Genomic DNA, 20,826 nt, shown 5'->3' on the forward strand with positions numbered 1-20,826 from the left:
AATTGCATAAAGGTGAAACATTCACATTCTGTTCCATGTGTTCGTGTGATATAATTATTGCTTATGGAGGAAGAACTAAATTAATAAATCATATTAAATCTGTTAAACACGTCTCCAATATGAAAATGAAGAATAGCAGTAGGAAAATTGATTCATTTTGTACTACTCCCAGAGCTTACCGCGACATAATAAGAGCAGAATGTTTATTCACTTCACTTTTAATTGAACAAAATGTTTATTCACTTCACTTTTAATTGAACAAAATATCCTGTTAACTGCTGCTGATCATGCTGATGCTCTTTGTAAGAATATGTTTTCTGGTTCAGAAATCACAAAAAAGGTCGGTTGTGGTCGTACAAAGGCTTCACATATTTTGAAAGAAATGGCTACAGATTCAAGAAATGAACTCATTAGTTGCAAGCAACATAAACCATTTGCAACTGAACTGTAATGGTGACCATGTAGTCTCATCTCGAGAATGTCCTGTGTTTCTCAGTGAGTGGGCCATCCAAGAGATCCGGGTGAAGGTAAAAGTACATTACCCTGTCACTTGCAAGTTGTTGGCTAGTCAAAAGCTCTGCATTTACTTCACTTAAAACTTCCGGGCTGATAGGCCGTGGTTGAAGTATAAAACTGTCTCCTGACGTTTCGTCTCCGACTGCGGGAGACATCCTCGGAGGTAAAGCGGCGAACTGCAGTTCGCCACTTTACCTCCGAGGATGTCTCCCGCAGTCGGAGACGAAACGTCAGGAGACAGTTTTATACTTCGACCACGGCCTATCAGCCCGGAAGTTTTAAGTGAAGACAATACCGGCCGTGAAAGTTTACATTGTATGATCTCTGCATTTACTGTCTGGCACTTAGAGTACCGTTCTTGCTATGCCTTGATCAATGGAGGACATGGCCACGCAGACTTCCGACCTTAAATTCAGCACTACAGTTGTAAAATGGCCCAGTATCATGGTAGCATCCACACAGCCTCCTCCTCCTCCTCCTCCTCCGCCTCCTCCAGCTGCGCAACAAGCTACCAAATCTTCGCCCCAGTGGCGAAACCACCTGCTTCACAATTGGAGACTGGACAAAAGGAACACTTCCACAAAGACTTCTTACATCCCTCCAGCCAACAACCTGAGTCTTCATTAAACAAAAAAGGTGTCGCCATGTGGTATCCTCGCCTAGCCAACCTCCATTACACCAGTGCACACCCCTACCACTTATCGTTTTTCTGCCCTGGAATCCGCAAGCTAACCTATAGAGAATGCTAAAACCTCTATGGATCTCATGGAATAGCATCCACCAACCTCTGTAGCAGAGGGTCTTCGAAGGCTGGCAATCGGCAGCTACTAAGGTGACAACCCCTCATTTGTTCCCTCTCCTTTCCCCGTAATGACTCCTCCAATAGAATGTTCGCGGCATTAGATCCAACAAGGAACAATTACACCGGCTCTTGAAATTGCAGCATCCACTTGTTTTCTATCTCTAAGAAACAAAATTGCCTCCTCGTGACCTCTTCGATCTCTCACATTTCCCCCTGTTCTGCTTTGACTCTCCCCTCCCCTGATGACAGCATTCCATTTCTCTGGGGAGTCATGCTGCTCATCTGGAATGACGTTCATAGCCAGACTATCTCACTGAACACTCGGCTGCAAGCTGTTGCAGGCCACATTTTCCTTCCTCGCTCCAACTTTCTCTTTGTGTCTGCAGCTCTTGACTAAGTGCCTAGCATCGCTGCCTCTGGATCACAGGGTCCAGGATTTGATTCCCAGTTAGGTTGGAGATTTTCTCTGTCTGGGGACTGGGTGTTGTGTTGTTGTCATTATTTTATGATCATTTGAGGAAGTGATGAGACTGGACAGTGAGAAGTTTGGGAATTTGTATGTACACTGATAATCACACAGTTGAGCACCCCACAAACCAACCACCACCACCACCACTTTTCTCTTTGAAATGTCTACATTCCTGTCATTCAGTGTCAGCAGGGCAGACTTCCCTCAGCTTATTGGTCAACTCCCTCACCCCTTTTTGCTGCTTGGTGACACTAACCCCTTTGGGGTTCTTCCAGAATCTGTCCAGAGGTGCCCTCTTAACTAACCTTCTCCATCAACTTGACCTCATATGCTTTAACACTGAAACACCCATGTTCCTTTCTGACTCCATGAACACCTATTCCCATTTGGACCTCCCGTTCTGCACTGCCCAGCTTGCCCGTCATCTCGAGTGGTCTGTTCTCAGGGTGTATACACGCTGGGACAACTGGGAAATGCAGAAAAAACCCAGGAATTTTTTCATCCGGGAGAAAATCGGGAAAAACACTGAAATTTTTTAGAATTCCAGCAATTTTTCTTTGTTTTATTTTTCAGTTAAATTTTTGTAGTTTTGACTGGTAAGAACTGATACTGTGACAAAGAATTATACTGTATCCCGCTGCTGCAGAACAATACTGCTGCCATAAAACATAAACGAGACAAAAAAATTAAAATAAAACTGAAGTTGCAAAGGATATGCGCCATTTACAACAACAAAGCACAGTGCGCACAATAGCGTCTGCCAACAGCGAAGCATGTCAAAAGCTATAGGACGAAGACTATGCAGTTCATCATCACAACAAACTGCTTCCGATCACCGTAACGTCACAACTTTTCACATGTGGTTTGTTTGAAGAGTTGTTAGTGGGCTCATGCACGTGCACTGTTGAGTCACGTATGATCAGCACCTTCTACTGCGTCTGCCTACTTTTAGGAGTGTGAGCTGTATCAGCAGTACCAACAAGCAGCTAGATTTGCACAAGAGCAGAGCGGTCTGAGTTGTAGTGGGAAGGGTGAATAGTCTCCACTTTTAGTGATTTTGCTGTTTACTTTTATTTACAGCTTTCATGTTAAATGAAAACAAAATATAATTCTGTGGCCGGGAGCTATCAAGTGAATTAAAATAATTCACATAATTACAGAAGGCTAAAATATGTTATTAGTTTCAGTTTCTAATTTTATTTTATTTCCATGTTTTTGGTGGTCAAGCATTAATCGCCTTGCAGAACAATGAAGTTATGTTTTTTTCATCTGCTAAAGAAATTTGCCTTTTATTAGTCTTTTTCGCAGAGGCAGTAAATTTATTTGAAACGAAGCGTTTCATTCCACACCATTGGCTAGTTTCAACTATTTCCTAAATTTCAAGTGCACGTTTTCATCGTCTGGCACGTATGGCATTACGCCATAATAAAGAACCAAACGTGAGATAATACAGTGCCGGTACTCAAAGAAAATTTGCATGCCGAAAACTTTATATCAGGTTTAAGCCTAAATCTTTGTGAATCTGGACACACTTTAAGCCAAATTATGTAGTTTAGTATTATTTACGAAATTCTGATGTTTTCGCAGTATCATGTGAGGTCCTGTTTCATTTATGACGTAATGTAAGATTTCTTAATGCTATGCAAGATCTGTAAATGCTATATACATACGAACATACGGGCTTCCTACGTCATCACAGTTGCGCATGGCCAGCCTGTTTTCTGGTGTTGTCTGATAATTGGTGAAACGAATTCTAATAGCTCAGAGAAAGTATTGTGAATGATGGTTTGAAAAGCGTTACTTTTAAAGTAAATTTAATTTTATGCAAGGTCAATTATGTTACGTACGAGAATGTCCTTTGAATTTCTTAAATCACAGAGTGTTTGGCTCTCGTTTAAGCTTAACAATTCAGAGACCAAACATTTACGTCATTATTTAAAATTTTACTGGCACATTTGCATGATGAATCTTAAAGTGTCACACACACAAAGAAGACAAATACTATATGTGAAAGGTTAGCTTTTCATGTAGCTATACTATGTACATCAATTTATACCATTAATTTTTCCTATTTGTGTTAACGCTTCATAATAATGATGTTGCTATTGGCTGACGTCACATGCCCTGTTCTCTGAAGATCTGCTGTCATCGCCTGGCAAGATCACGTGATGTGAACTATGACTGGCTTAAAAGCATAGCAATCTCGATTTCACCAAAGTGCTGTGATTGGTGGAACTCGAATATATACTTTCATAATATGAAAATAGGCAGCGTCCAAGTTGCTGCACATAGAAGCTTCTCCCAAAACGTGTGTGTGCTGTGTGTTCGTTTTCTAAAGCGCCCGGAAGGTCTACGCCAGTCTGTAAAACCTAAACCATTCAAAGATTTATAAGTTTTACAGTTCCGAGGGAAAGTTTACTGTCAATTAAACAGGGAACAATTGTATTTTCACCCAGGACAAAGTGTACTTTTAACCGGGGAAAACCCGGCATATTTTTTTTCCCTTGTCCCCGTATACACCCTGGTTCTCTCTGACACATACTCGAGCAACCATTTGTTGTGTACTATCACTATCTGACTCCTGCCCCACAAACCCAATTGGCAGCTTTCTAAGTCCAGATGGAGGCTTTACTCCTCTCTGGTGATCTTTGACAAACAACATTTCTTCAGCTATGACACCCAGACAAACATTATCCTTACCACCATGGAACATTCCTTACCTCACACTACATCTTTACCGAGCTGTGTCCCAGTCCCTCGGTGGTGTGAGACGTGCCGTGATGTGATTCATGCATGGAGACGTGCTCTCTGCATTTTTAACCATCATCCTATGATTGGTGAACTGTATTCATTATAAACAGTTGCATACACAGTGTCATCACATTCCTGAGGATAGCAAAAAAAAGCTAGCTGGACTTCATTTACTAGTTCTTTGAACAATTTCAGTTCCTCTTCCGTCATGTGGGGCAACCTCCAACAGCTTTCTGGGATGAAGGCCCATTCCCCAATTTCGGGCCTGACTGTAGCAGATGTCATTGTAGACCCTATTGCTATCTCCAGTACCTTAGGCTGCTATTTTGTGGAGATTTTGAGCTCCAACTGCTATCACACCGACTTCCTCAATCGAAAACGAGTGGAGGCGGCTTGTACCATACCCTTGTCCTCGCAGAATCATGAATGCTGTGATGCTGCCTTTACTATGAGGGAGGTAGATCATACTATCTTCATCCTGATCTTCTGCCCGAGGGCCGGACAACGTTAACATTCAAATGTTGCAGCACCTTTCTGCTTTCTGTTGCAGGAAAGCAGTTTCTCCATCATACATACAATTTCATATTTGCAGATGGCGTGTTTCACAGGTGCTGGCATGAAACCACTGTCATACCCATACCTAAGTCCAGTAGGGACAAACATCTTCCTTCTGGCTACTGCCACATTTCTGTCACTAGCGGTGTTTGCAAGTTGATGGAAAATATGATTCGTGGCCAGTTGATATCATAGCTCGACTCTTGCAATCTACTAACCACTGCACAGTGTGGATTTCGATCGCACCATTCTGCAGTTGACCAACTCATCACTTTGTTAACCCATGTCTTGAACATAATAAAATGGAACACTTACAGCTGTCCTTAGGATGTCATTTATTATAATGGCTACCAGTTTCAATGCTTCAGTGCACTATCTTCAGGCCTTAGCTGACTCTGACAGGTTAACGCAACCCATATACACAGTTCATCAGTGGCCACCATCTATAACTGGGTTTCGTAGGCTACCTGTAGCAGCAGTGTTGTCTCTCCAACCAGGTATGGAGTTGGTAGGTGATGGTTGGAGAGACAACATTGTTGTTACAGGTAGTCTGATGAATCATGTATGCAGATTGTGTTAACCCCCTCAGTGCCAGCTAAAGACTGAAGATGTCCACTGAAGCACCGTAACTGGTACCACATAATAAATGACATCATAAGGACAGCTGTAAGTGTTCCATTTTATTACATAAGTGAACAGCCAAAGTCTCTCAAACTTCCAATCACAAGGATGGACATTCAAAAACATGTTGTGAACAGTTTTCTGCATAAATACTGAACTGGTTTTTGAGTTGGAGAAAGGACTGGTATCCTTTGTACTGTATACACGTTGGGCATCTGAGGCCACCTGCCTGTTTCATTCAGGAATTTTTTAAAGGCAGAGTTTTCAAGGTATGTGTGGGTTCGGCCTCATTGGACACATTTACCCAGAAAAACCCAGCATGTCAGGGGGTCTTTCCTGAGTGTCATTCTGTTTGCTGTAGCCATTAACCCTATTATGGCCTGTCTCCCACTGGGCCTGTCTGGCTCCCTTTTCTTCAACGACTTCGTGATCTATTGCAGTTCCCGATGGACTTGTCTACTTGAACAGCGTCTTCAGCGATGTCTCGATCATCTTTACTAATGAAACATTGACAATGGTTTTCACTTTTTGAAGGGCAAAACTGTTTGTATGAATTTATTGGTGCAGAATGGCTTTTTTCCACTGTCTTTATATCTTGGGCCTGTTACTCTTCTGTTTGCTGAATTGTTTGATGACTCACTTGACTGTCGTATGGGACTTGTCCTTCTCTGTAATCTCCCAGTTTGGTTTTGGCTGTTGCTCTGGCAGCTTAACTTAACGCTACCTGCCACATTCCTGATGGGTGGGAACCCTTTGCCACCTTGGCTTTGTGCAGTGGCCCGTGTTCATCATAGACTTCATTTGCTTTCTAAGGAAACTACTCCGGATTCAATCCATTGCTATAAGTTTCTCAACCTTCACACTCGACTTAGTGATAATACCTTCGTGTACACCGAAGGCTCAAAGACTGACCGTGGTGTTGGATGTGCCTTCGTCATTGCCACTAACAATTTTTGGTATTGGCTTCCAGAACACTGCTCAATATTTAGAGCAGAGCTTTTTTCCCTGTATCAGGCCACGCAGTACATCCAGTGACACAGGCTTTTTAATTATGTCATGTGCTCTGATTCTCTTAGTCACTTTCAGAGCCTCTGTGTGCTGTACACCGTCTATCGTTTAGTACAATGATCCAAGAGAGCTTCCACTTGCTCACCGTTGAGGAGGCCGCTGTGATGTTTATGTGGGTTCCTGTTCACTTCTGTCTGATGGGTAATGAGGCTACCGATGCTGCTGCCAAGACTGCAGTCCTCCTACCTTGACATGCTAACTTTCCCATTTTTTAAAGTGATCTCCATATTGCCGTCTGTTGGCAGGTGATCTCATTTTGGCATCACTACTGGTCTTCTCTTCAATAAAACAAGCTCCGGGGAATTAAACCTTTCCCACTGACTCGGCCAACTTCCTCTCGGCCCTCTCACTGTGAGGAGATAATTTTAGCTAGGTTGCTTATTGGGCACTGTTGTTTTTGCCATTGTCATTTGTTAGGAGGTGATCCCCCACCCCATGTGCTCATTGTCGTCAACCTTTGACTGTTCGCCAGCTCCTATCTGAATGCCCTTTTTATAACCTCCGTATGTTCTAGTGTATGTTTGCCATCTGAGCTATCAACTGTTCTAGCGAATAACGTACAGACTGTTGATGGCATTTTACTTTTTGTCCATCGTAGCAATGTGGCGAAGGAAATTTAATCTTTAGTTTGGGACCTCCATTGTCTCTACAGCGTATTTTATGGACCTTTATCCAAGAGGAAGTTCATGTTCATAGTTCTTTCCTTCCGTCGGTTGGGCTTAATGTGTAGTCTCTTTTAACTTCTTTTTGGTTTTAGTGTTCTAAAGTTATGGCATTGGTGCGTATTACCTCAGTTGTTTTTGTGCCCCAAAACAAAACAAAACAAAACAAAACAAAACAAAGCAAAACCTCTCTACTGTTGCTGAGCTGTGCAATACACCTTCAGTGCTACTCTGTGCATCCAAACTAACATGTCCGTTTTCCTGGTAGGGAGCTCTACCTCCCACAGTAGAGGCCAAGGTCTGGAGTCATGATTGTATTTCACATTGTGAGTGTCTGCTCTGAACCTAACTTGCCCAACTGTTGCCTCTCATCAAGGAGAAATCGCGTGCACTCTGATGGTGTGTACCACATTGTCAGATCTTTCTCGACCTCTCCTTCATGCTGAAAGACTCAATAAACCCTGTGGTTTTTCACTGCCTGTTCCCAGATGTTCTCAGCACATTTCTGTGCTTGGATATGGTATACACTGACAACTTTACAGATGACGGATAAACAAGTTTTGTCTACACGCATCCCAGATGCACTGAACTACACTCCCTGCCAAATACATGCAGTGCATTCACAGCAGAATTGTTAGCCATCTCTGGGGCCCACAGTCACCTTCGTTATTGCATTGGTGAGTCATTCTTAATCGGCAATAGCTCCTCGAGTAGTCTTCAGGCTGTTGACTAGTGCTTCACACCCATCGGGTGTGACTACCCAGTATCTCCTGTATGACCTCCACCACATTGGAAGGTCATTCGTCTTTGTATGGACCCCTGGACACATCGGGATCCCAGGGAATGATTGGAACTGGAGCTTTGGTCGACTCTACACAGACAATTGTCAGAGACTTGGAATTTGAATTGATGTGACCCTGTTTCTCTAAATAAACTATGAACGAGACCAGACTGTTTCAGTCCACCCTTCGCACCTCTCACAGGGAATCTACTGTCTTGTCAGCCTCACATCAGTCACACTTGGTCAATCTGTGGCCATATCCTCTGATGTGAGGATCCGCCCCACTGTCAGTGTGCTGCCCATCTCACTGTGGTGTCTAATTTGGCCGCCTTACGGTGAAATCTTAAACTTGTTGACATGATACCTCTGGTGCTAGTGAACGATGCCAAAGAGACTGAATTTGTTTTACATTTTACCTGTGAAAGTGATTTTTACTCCTTTCTGTGCTGTAAAGAATTTAGCCTCGTCGGCCATGTAGAGGGATTGTGGGGTACCCCATCACCTGCTTCAACCCGAGGGGTCCCATGGCTGCCCCATCTGGGTGGCCTAGCCTGAACCCTTCCCTTCCCAACTTTTCAATTCCTCTTATTCTTTTGCATCTGTCATCGGTTAATAGACTTGTCATCATTGTTCTCTTTCCTGAGAGCTTATCTTGTCTGTGTATCTAATTATCTTGCAGCAGTGGAGGGTGTGCCTGCAGTCGCGTAACATGTACCGGGGGCTAGCAACTACTTTCTCCGTGGGACAGCTCTTCCACCTTTACCCTTTTACCCCTTTCTAACTTCTAATTGCTTATATTTCTTGGTTTCCTTGATTCTCAGATGCAGTAAAATCCATTTGGATTTGTCCTTTGTGTCCTCCTCTCAGGGGACTGTTCCTGGCTTGACACACAAGATTATGGGATCAGTGATCTCAGGGCTTCGCCCCTTTAACCCCATCAGTCCATCCATCCAGTAATTAGTATTCAGTAATGGGTGTAGCCTTACCAAAAGATACCAAGTGTGAACAGATATGAGTACATACAGGCAGTGTATCAGCTGAAAGATGCAGATAATGTAAATGTGGAACCAGTGACACAGAATGAAGTAGAATGGACTTTAAAATGGATGAAACATAATAAATTCACTGGACCAGAAGATGTTCCAGCACTTGAGCCAGTGAATTACGGACCAAGCATTTTATGGAAAATGCCGGCATATTTCTTTAATCAACTGATCAGAGTGAAGAGCTACCAGGGGATTTTAGTATTTCTGTAATAAATTCCATTAAATAAAAAAGGGAGGGCAGACAGACAGGATGGGTAATAATTATGAGGCATCAGTGTAACAAACTTGATAGAAAGGTTGTATGACCAGATTTTGAGAAACTAAATCAGTGCAGAAATTGTAGACATTGAAGAACAGAGTGAGTTTAGAACTGCCTGATTGTGTATTTACAGTATATTCTCCCTGTGCCAGTTCATAGAAAAAAGATCTGATTAAAATTTGGAAACCCATTTAGTGTTAATAGATCTTAAAAAAGCGTATGACATACCACCAACCAAGCTATTCTGTTGCCTAGTAGAACTGGAGAAATAAATGCAGTAAAATGGGAATTCAGTTAGAAGACCAAAGTTTATATGCCATTTTATTCACAGACAACTAGGTGATGGTTGTGATTAATGAAGACATCTCCCATATAGTGAGAAAATTAATAAAAGAATGTAGCAAATGGGGACTGAAGTTGAACATCAAGATGACACAATACTTAATCATGGGAATGCAGTTGGTAGATCTTGAAATAGCAGACAATGTAACAACTGGTAGTTGAGAAACTTACAAATACCTAGGGAGTATAATTAGTAAAGACAGATCATGTGACGATGACTTGAGAAGTAGATTGAGCTTGAAAGGAGAGCAATATAAAAATTTATCTCCCTTTTATAATCCACAAAAATTGGTTTCAAAACAAAACTTAATATATGTAAAGGTATTATGGAGCCAATTACCTGGTGAAGAACTACAAGATGATTAAAGATGTAGAAATGGACTTTCTGAGATGAGCATCAAGGATCTCTCATGTGGAACATAGAATAAATGAGGATGTGCTGAAAGTAACACACAAGCAAGGTGGTACAAAGAATGAAATAGAATGCATATTTTATGGTTTAGACACTTCATAAGAATGGGACAAGAAAGAATACCCAAAAATATATTTGAAAATATAATGTAATTGGATAGATAAAAAAATGTACTTACCAAGAGGCTGCAGGAGAACAAATATGAATGTACACTGATAGACTGAAGGTGCAGAGGAGACCATGACTTGAAATGTATTCAAGAGATAGAAAAGAGTATAAGAAACAGAAATTTGATTATTGAAGACACTCAGACTGGTTATTGTTGAGGCTGAGATGAGTGATGTAACAGGACGCTTAGGACTCTTGCCACTATATATACTGAAAGATGTTAAGACAAAACAGTGCCCCTGAAGTAGACAGTATTCCGTCAGAACTACTGATATCCATGCAAGAGCCACATGACAAAACTATTCCACATGCTGTACAAGATGAATGAGACAGAGATCTACCCTCAGGTTTCAAGGAGACTGTAGTAATTCCAATTCCAAAGAAAGGAGTCGCTAACTGGTCTGAATATTACTGAGCTATTGGTTTAATAAGTCATGGTTGCAAAATACTGATGAAAATCACTTACAGAAGAATAGGAGAAGCTGATCTTGGTGAAGATCTGTTTGGATTCCAGAAAAATGTAGGAACACATGAGGCAATACTGATCCTGCAATTTATCTTAAGAGATAGGTTAAAGAAAGGCAAACTTACATTTATAGCATTTGTAGACTTGGACAAAACTTTTGACAAAATTGACTGGAAAGTACTTGTCAGAATTCTGAGGGTAGGAGGGGCAAATTACAGGGAGAAAAAGGTTATATGCAGTTTTACGTAAATGAGATGGTGGTTATGAGAGTCTAGGGGCGTGAATGGGAAGCAGTCATCGAAAAGGGAGTGTGACAGGGTTGTAGACAATCTCCAATGTTGTTCAATCTGTACACTGAGCAGTTGTAAAGGAAACCATAGAAAAATTTGGAAAAGGAATTAAAGTATAGGGAGCAAAAATAAAGTGTTTGAGGTTTGTCAATGACATTGTAATTCTGCAGACACAGCAAAGGACATGGAAGTGCTATTGAACAGAATGTACAGTGTCTTGAAAGGTGAATTAGATTAGGAAATGAGAAACTAAAATTGAATTTCAAATTTGAACAGTAAAATTACTGATAATGACCAAAGTAGAGAGGACATAAAATTTAGACCGCCAAGGCAAGATGAGTATTTATGAAGAAGAGAAATTTGATAACATTGAGTATGGATTTAAGTATTAGGAAGTCTTCCCTTTCAGTATTCATTTGGAGTGTAGCTTTGTACAGAACCACGATGTGAACAATAAACAGTTTGGACAAGAAGAAAATGGCAGCTTTTGAAATGTGATGCTACTGAAGAATGCTGAAGATTATTGAATGGATATATTGTGTTGCTAATGAGGAAGTACTGAATAGAATTGGAGAGAGAAGAAATCTGTAGCATAACTTGACTAAAATAGGGGTTCGGTTGATAGGTCATGTTGTGAGACATCAATGAATCATCAATTTACTATTGAAGGAAGTGTATAAGCATGTTCAAAGAAATGTGGGTTCCAAGAGGTACTCGGAGATGGAGAAGCTTGCACAGGATGGAGCAACATGAGGAGCTGCATGAAATCATCATCAGACTGAAGACCACAATAAGAGCGGCCTGATATTGTAGTATTATTATATGAACTGACAGTTTTGAGTATTTTATATGAATTGATAACTACAGTTGCTCTAACTTGTGACATATATTTATGATAAGACTAGAAAAAACAGAATAATAATAATAAGTTAGGTTATAATAATAATAATAATAATACACAGGACAAAAACTGAGGCATTTGAGATTAATGTTAATCTCAAATGCCTTGGTTATTGTCCTATTGCTCACTCAATATTGTTTTTGTCCTTGTGAATTATGATCTGTTTATAATACACATATATTATACATATGTAATGGAATAGACTCATAATATTCATTATGATTTGAAGCATAGATTAATTATTGTCATTACTCTTAGGAAACGGGTGCCGCAGTTGAGTGTTGTCAGTGTACAGAGCACGAACATTCCTCCTAAAGAGATCGTCACATATGCTAAGCAGACACAGACAGCACATACAGGGCATGAAAGAGACGGTGAGTTTGTGGCTTCTCATTGCTAATTTTTTGTTGCACATGCTATATTTTTATTCATTTATTTTCATTTGGCAACTTCAATAGCTTATTGGTAAAACACATGTTGCTTGCAATAACAAGTTTTGCAACAAGATTTTGATTTTTATAATCACAGCATTTGTTTCACGAGTGTGTACTGTACAAATAAGGCTTTGTGGAAGGAAGTCAACTGAATTGTGTGAGAAGAAAGATTTTTTTTTTTTTTTTTTTTTTTTTTTTTTGTGTGATGGAACTAATATACTTATTTGCTACATAGTGTCAACAATGCCATGGATAAAACATAAAAACAAGAGTATTGTGGGTTAGATCTAAAGATAAGAGAAAACTAGAAAGTTGATCTACTGAAATATAATCAGAAGGGTTAAAAAAGACAGACTTGGAGCAAAGAGTGAGAGTGAAGTACCCAAGACTAAAATTTGATCACACTAAATAAAAACAAATAAGAGAACTCAAAGTGCACAAAACTCATTAAATCCTTAATAATTTTTAGAACTGATTCTTCTTGTTCTGAATTGTTTTGCTTTGTCAGTTCGACATGTAATTGTTTTACTATGTAACTCATAATTCATATTAAAGGTACAAGAAGGTTAACCCTCTTTTTCTCCCTATCTCCTTAAGAGCCCATACACTCCCATTCTCCCTTCCCCAACAACATATCATATACCTTCATATTCCTCCTTGCTCCCTTCATTCTCTCTCATCAGTTTCAGTTGCACAGTTGCATGTGGTGAGTCAAACTGAGTTCAGGCACTAATCAGAATAATCATACAATGAAGGTTTTCATGACCAGATGTCTTAGCTGCTGTTGATTCTTCCAGGTTGCATGGCCGTGTTCCATGAAACTTTTTTCGTTCCTAATGTTTCATCCAGAGCTGTACTGGACACATTTATGTGATCACAGAGAGAATTCTTGTCAGAGATAGAATTTAACTACAACTGCCATCTGTAAAAAGTAAAACTATTAATCAATTCTGTAGACCCACAACCATATGTCACTAAGTCTAACATGTGTAAAATATGGGAATAATTTTAATAGACAAGAAGAATCCAAGAAACTCTGTGATACATGGACAGTAGATCTACAGAATTGATAGATAAGTTTTATCTTTGACAGACAACAGTCATTAGTTAAGTTGTATCTCTGCTGATCACATGTATACTGTTCTGTATTGATGACATTGATTTATTCATCCTCCAAAACAGGAAACCAGGAGGTAGGTGCATTGGTAGTGTTTAGGTTACATGAAGAAAACAGTAACAGAAGAATTTTGTGAATTGCAGATGCTGTGGGCAGCTGCCCTAGGATAAAAGTTTGTCCAGTGAATTACCTGGTAACTCCATTTGCCACCTAGGCACTGTTGCAACTTGCCACAGCCAACTGAAAACTCAAATTGGCATGTCTTAGCATATGCAGCAAGCATGATCCTTGCTCCTTATAAGTGCTACATCAGTGGACTGATGCAGGTTAGAGTGAGGTGGGAAATGAATAAAACTGCTGAGATAGTGGTCCCTAACTGCAAGAGAGAAGTATCCACCATAAGAATGGCACAAAATGATGCGAAACACTTGTTGCTAACCTTACAAGGGAGGACAGTGGCATTTAGCTGTCAGCTGAACACCGTTTCTGCCAAACAATGAGTTTGCTAATATGTAAAGGCCAGGAACAGTCCATCTAGAGACTATGAGAAGGTGAAGGATCCAAACATGTTTGTCTGGACACACCAAGGAGATGCAAAGCCAATTGCCAGATTGGTCGATGATAGTAAAGTACCAGTAGGGTTGGCGAGTCGACTGCAGAGTGGGAGAAGCATTGGGCTTCCAGAACCATTTTACAACCCCACATTTTCGTATTCAGAGTAGTCTTTAGTAATAATGTTCAGACACCAACTAGTTGCTAAATGCCAGCTCGGATAAGCTCCGTTTAATTCTCCTTTCTGGCTTGGAATGCTACTTTCTAATGTTTGCATTTTAAGATGCTTCTAGTGATTGCTATTTTTGCTAGTCAGACACTGACTTCTGTTGTAGCAACAGTCAACCCTTTACTTTTTCTCATGTTTGTAAATAGCCTTCAGTGGAATAGTCTAGTCCAAATGTAATAATTAATTACTATTCAAACCCTCGAGTTCTTCGAGTCTCATACAAGTATTCTTATCGAGTCCCAAAACCCACCTCTAAGTAGGTGACCTGTGGCAGTGTTTGCCACTGAACCGAGAAATCACCTGCCACAACTGGAAGTTCGTCACTCTCCGTTTGCTCCCTGACTGCTTGGAAATTGTACACTGAAGCGAACCCCCTCAAGTCCTCACACACTTCCTCTATTCTATGGCAGTACTACGTGATACTTGTGCCACACCCCTTTTATGTCTTTCTCCAACACCCGACCAATCGACAAGACTCAGTGTAACCGAGAGCTGCTCTGAAAATATCCAGTACAACTCGAGACAAAATGTTAGAAACAGAAAGATTTCATGGACCACAACCACACAACCCTGAAGAATCAACAGCAGCTAAACTGAATAATACACTGATTGAAAAAATTGCAACACCAAAAAAATTATTGAAGTAGAGCATGTTTGTTTGCGTAACATATTTAAGTGATTAACATTGTAAGATCACAGGCTAATGTAAGTGCAAAATAAGCCACTGAAAAGGTAAAATGCTGGTATTTTAGCAACTGGTGTAACCACCAAAATATTGCATTCAAGAATTCAAATGTGCATTTATTGTGTTGTACAAGTGCCGGTTGTCAGTTTGTGGGATGGAGTTCAATGCCTGTCGGTCGATACGGGGACGGTTAATGCTGTTTCTGGATGATGCAGGACTTGATGTTCAATGATATATCATATGTGCTCGATTGGAAACGGATCTGATAATCAAGCAGGCCGTGGCAACATGTCAACACACTTCAGAGCATTATTGGGCTACAACAGCGGTATGGGGGTGAGCATTATTCTGTTGGGGAAACACCCCGTGGAATACTGTTCATGAATAGCAACACAACAGGTCGAAGCACCAGATTCATGTACAGATTTTCAGTCAGGGTGCGTGGGATAACCACGAGAGTGCTCCCGCTGTCATACGAAATTACACCCCGGACCGTAACTCCAGGTGTAGGTCCAGTGTGTCTAGCATGCATACAGGTTGGTCGCAGGTCCTCGACTGGCCTCGTTCTAACGAACACGCGGCACATCAGTGCCCCGAGGCAGAAACAGCTTTCATCAAAAACACAACAGACTTTCATCGTACCCTCCAACGAACTACCACTTGACACCACCAAAGTTGCAAATAGCGGTGTTTGGAGGCAGTGGAATGTGTGATGCAGGGTATCTGTCTCAGAGCTGTCCTTGAAGAAACCAATTTGTAACAGTTGGTTGTGTCACTGAGGTGCCAACTGTTACTCAAACTGCTGCTGCAGATGCAGTGCGATGCACCAGAGCCGTATGCAGAACACAATGGTCTTCCCTCTTGGTAGAGCCACGTGTCCATCTGGAACCTGGTCTTCTCGTGACTGTACATTCCCGTGTTAACCACTGCCAGCAGTCATTTACTGTGGCTACAATACGTGCCAAGTCTTCCTGCAATATCACAGAAGGAACATCCAGTTTTTGGTAGTCCTATTACACAACAACATTCAAACTTGGTGAGGTGTTGATAATGCCATCTTTGTCACCTTAAAGGCATTCTTGACAAATGTCAACTGCAATACAAGTGCTGTTGTTATGCATTTGGCACGAGATTTGAATAGACATCATCTCTGATGTATAAACATGCTACCAACTTTCGCTTAAATTGCACAGGTCCTTCTTGGTGTTGTGATTTTTTTCTGTCAATGTGTGTTATTGTATCAATCAGGTTAATGAACAGGCTTTTAACAATAATTAGTTGAAACTTAAAAGCATAGACTACATTGACAGTAGATGAGAATCTTTTGTAAACAAATTATTTCACAAACTTGATGTTACTCTTTGTGCCTCCGATTTCCCTCTCTGCTATGTGTGTGGCATGTAGCTCATTTATATCACCTACATTCCCACCTGGCTGGTTGGAAGTACTATTTTTAAATGGGATTTGTTACCAGTAGCACAGTGGCAGCTGTGCTTGCAGGCAAGCCTTTCATACTGGGCTGGAACATGTGCAGTATAAATTATTTGGCTTATTTTGTAAAAAAGGTCTCATTTGATGGGAAAACACTAGGTCTGAAACAAAAATATTATGTTGTAAGTGAACATGTCACAACACATTATGTCCAGAAAAAAACCTATCCATATGACATAAATACATAAATAACCAAACAGTAATTGCCCTTATGACCATGCAGGAATGATCTAATTTGATAGAATTTACTTTCATGCATCAGTATCAAACTGTTTGTTCATATTTGTGTGCTTAATTCAGTTTGCAAGAACTGTTTTTGACGTTTCCGTGTTTCCTGTGTGTAAAGGGATAAGGACATTTTGTCTGCAGTCAATTCTGTCTTGTGTTACTTTTTAGCTGGAATAGGATGAGATAATAACTAATACCATAAAACTATTTTAATTTTTTTTCACTAAACATTGCTGGAACTTAAATAATTATTCTACAAATTCTCAGAAAGGCTATCCTAAAGCATGTAACAAGTTTGTGTTGCATGATACAATAAATAATCTGATGGTGTTATAATGTGTTTCTGTATTTTCTCCTTACCCCTAAAACTACAGTATATAATCTAACATATTTGATCTGATTAACTGCTCATATGATTGTTTTCCAGATTCTGATCTGCATTAAGATCTGAACAGTAACACTAACATTGACTTTTATTGCTTTGCTTAGAAGGTTATAATGAAACAGTGGAAATACTCCCAATGAATATATGCCTTTATCACAGTCTGCTGTAATTTTTGAAGTACAAGTTTCCCCATACATTCCGCATTTTTTTAAATATAATTGCAAAGTATTATAAGATTGTGGCTGTATATTTGTGTCATTATTGGTGTTTCCTGTCCTACTATTGTTTCATCTGTCATGCTAATGCTTTCCTTCTGTCAATCTGTGATGTCACCTTAGGATTTCTCTCTTGTTGTGTTTGTTGCTAACATTCCTCTTTCTCTACCTATTTGTAGTGCTTCATCACTGGTTGATTTTCTTTCAGTTTTTACTTTTCTTCTGTACATTTTTGAAGTATGTTAATATGTTGGTAGGATGGCATCAACGTATTGTTGCTAAGCTCATCATACATTAGGAGTATTGTCCTCTTACCCCAGTCAGCAAAGACTAAAAAAAGGTCAACTGGAGGAAAAATAATTAGTGTAGTCACAAATTTTTGTGGAGTCTTAGGAGGGAGTACCATGAGCACATATAAAAATCCTGACTGATAGAGTGGAGCATTGAAGTGAGATAGTCGGAGGGATTTAAAGGTCACTCTCTAATGTTTTTCTTCAATAACTCGAAAACTGCGTCCTCTAGCAAAGATGTTTCCCAGTACAAAATTAAAATACATTAAATTTCCTACAACAAAGATCTTATTTATTTTTTCTCTAGGACAAATACTTTGTGTTGCAGGGGATGGGATAATCATGAATTATTAAAAATATATTTTTAACAATATTACTATTTCTTTAAATGAAATTTCTTGAAAACAAATATTAAATGAACATACCACATCTAAGTGCAAGAGCCATATTTAGGGATACATTATGTTCTGAGGGTGTAAAAGTAACAGGGTGGGAGGGGGGGGGGGGGTAGAAGTCCAAGGGAATGTAGCTCACTGGATTGTGTTCTTGCACTTCCTTCTTTCATAGGTCTGCAAACTGGAGATCAAGCAGGTCATTATCTGCTGCACTGTCACAAGAGGCAGCTACAGGGTGTTTGACAAAGTTGTACTGTCCTACACAGTGCACCTTCTCGGTCACTGGCTATGCCATGCATAGACGTGTAGGGGGGACAGGGTTGATAATTTTCCACATAGAATGCTGATATGAGTTAGTAGTAATACTAGCACAAGAAACGCATACACTTCATTAAGTGGTTACCTTTTCACAATTTAAGTGAGCTGTTGTCTAAAAAAGCTCAACAACTGGTGCTGTCAATGTATTAAACGATGTCGATTTCATTGTTAGCGCTGTCACTGGCTGGAATACTTTTGACAGCATGAGGGGTATCAAATTCATCACCCCAGCCTCATCTCTCCCAATGTTTGGAGAGACCAATGGCATAAATTGTCTCACTCTGTGACAGAAGTAGGTCATTTAGGTGTTAGAACTTCAAATATTTCACCATAAGACAGGCAATGCATTACAGCAGATTACTGTTGGAGACTTGAATGTGATCAGTCCCATTCATCAAACGTACCCACACCGTTGTAGAAGATATATTGTGGGTGTATGATAAGTGGCTCCACTTAGTGCAGCCCACTCTAAAAGTGTCAGCAGTTCCTTAATGCACTGCAGTGTATCTATAGCACAGTTACGGGTGAAAGAAATTCGATAACTTCCTGGTCATTCATTAATTCACCTCCAAGTGACTAAAACACATTTACATGGCTTTATAACACACTGCATAGAAAGCAGCATTTACCAATCAGCATCATCACAGTTTACATAAAAGCTCACTTAACAACTGCAAGTAAGTACTCATTTAATAAACTAGAAATAACTTCACCTATAAACTCATGCACAGTATGGTTATTTTGGCTATTCATGTAACAGAACTGACAGATAATGCTGAGTAGGAATAGTTTGTCTGTAAACTGAGAACTGAGCAAGCGCTCATGCTGGAGGAAGTTGCCTTTCCCGGAAGAACCTTATAGCTGCCATACAGGATGACAAAGAATCTATTTCCCCCCATAACACTGTAGAACAGTGGGCAGAAATATATGTAATTTCTGTCCGTAAGTGTTACTCGTGTTAGTATTATTAGTAACTCATATCTGCATTCCATGTAGTTTTAACATACTGTATTTACTCGAATCTAAGCCGCACTTTTTTTTCGGTTTTTGTAATCCAAAAAACCACCTGCGGCTTAGAATAGAGTGCAAAGTAAGTGGAAGTTCTGAAAAAGGTTGGTAGGTGCCGCCACAACTAACTTCTGCCGTCTAATATATGTAGCACTACACGGGCATGCTTTGCAGGCACAAAGATAAATACTGGCGCCAAAACCTATGCGTCAGTAAATAAATTAAAAGAAAAGGTAGAAGAATGTAAACATTATGCCATGTATTCTTTCGTGTTTGCTGCTATCTCATTTAAATCCTGTCTGCCTAATAAACTACGAAACTAGAGTGAGACAACAGCAAACGCGGAAGAATATACATATAATGTCATGTTTATGTTTGTATTATTCTTATGCTGAACAGTGATACAGTCAGAAATGAAGCACGAATCTAAGATGACTCTAATTTCTGTGCAGAATGTAATGTACTAAAGAGGCACCTGCAAAGATTTTCAAACGGAGAAAAACGTTGGTTAACTCTCGTTCGGAACATCTTCTATCATACGCAGTATATTATTTGGTTCTTGTTGATCATTATCAAAGAAAGCAGCAGTGTAAGTAACAACAAATAGCAGTCTCTTGCCGTTGTTTCGCTTATGAGACAATTCCTCTCTTTTTTTTTTTTTTTTTTTTTATTTATTTATTGTAAGCCGCGGTAGCGCGTAAAAAAGCAAGCCATGCCATGAGCGGCGACAGGTCGTAAACATTCATTATCAGAATGCGATAAACAATGCATGACACAGTACAATAATGCATTTTCAGCTTAGAGTGACATAAACACCTATAACAAAGAGAACGGCACATATCAAATCAAAGCAAAATAAGCAATTGATTCAAACCAGATGAAGCACGTGAAAAAGGAAGGGTACCCGTATAAAAACGGACGGTGTGCCTGACACACAGCAATGGCTACTTGGTAAAGCTTAACTGTTAAGCTTAAGACTTGAACCAAACTACTGTAGCTGTATCTTCATCCATTCGACCTCAATTGTGTCTCGTGTTGCAATGGACCAACTTTGTTTCTATTTGGAGGGGCGGTCAAAACTTTTCTCTCACCTTGAATTTCGAGTCTCATTTTTCAGGTGCAGCTTAGATTCGAGTAAATACGGTACTTTGTGGTAAATACCCCCCACCTCCCCCATATATATCTGCCCAGAGTCACCAGTGATTCATAAGGCGGTCTAGCGGTTCTGGCGCTGCAGTCCGGAACCGCGGGACTGCTACGGTCGCAGGTTCGAATCCTGCCTCGGGCATGGGTGTGTGTGATGTCCTTAGGTTAGTTAGGTTTAAGTAGTTCTAAGTTCTAGGGGACTTATGACCTAAGATGTTGAGTCC

General features: G+C 40.2%; 1 protein-coding gene across 15 annotated transcripts in view; it reads left to right on the forward strand.

The window, feature by feature from the left end:
• Positions 1–20,826, forward strand: part of LOC126199076 (cytoplasmic dynein 1 intermediate chain) — a 204,990-nt gene that overhangs the window by 78,439 nt on the left and 105,725 nt on the right. For all 15 annotated transcript variants that reach the window (XM_049935797.1, XM_049935799.1, XM_049935802.1 and 12 more), the window contains exon 4: positions 12,368–12,483. In XM_049935797.1, the coding sequence (XP_049791754.1) occupies positions 12,368–12,483 (116 nt within the window). The remainder of the gene's footprint in view (positions 1–12,367; positions 12,484–20,826) is intronic.

The sequence above is a fragment of the Schistocerca nitens genome, chromosome 8 (genome assembly GCF_023898315.1).
Source record: "Schistocerca nitens isolate TAMUIC-IGC-003100 chromosome 8, iqSchNite1.1, whole genome shotgun sequence".
NCBI classification, from domain to species: Eukaryota; Metazoa; Arthropoda; class Insecta; order Orthoptera; family Acrididae; genus Schistocerca; species Schistocerca nitens.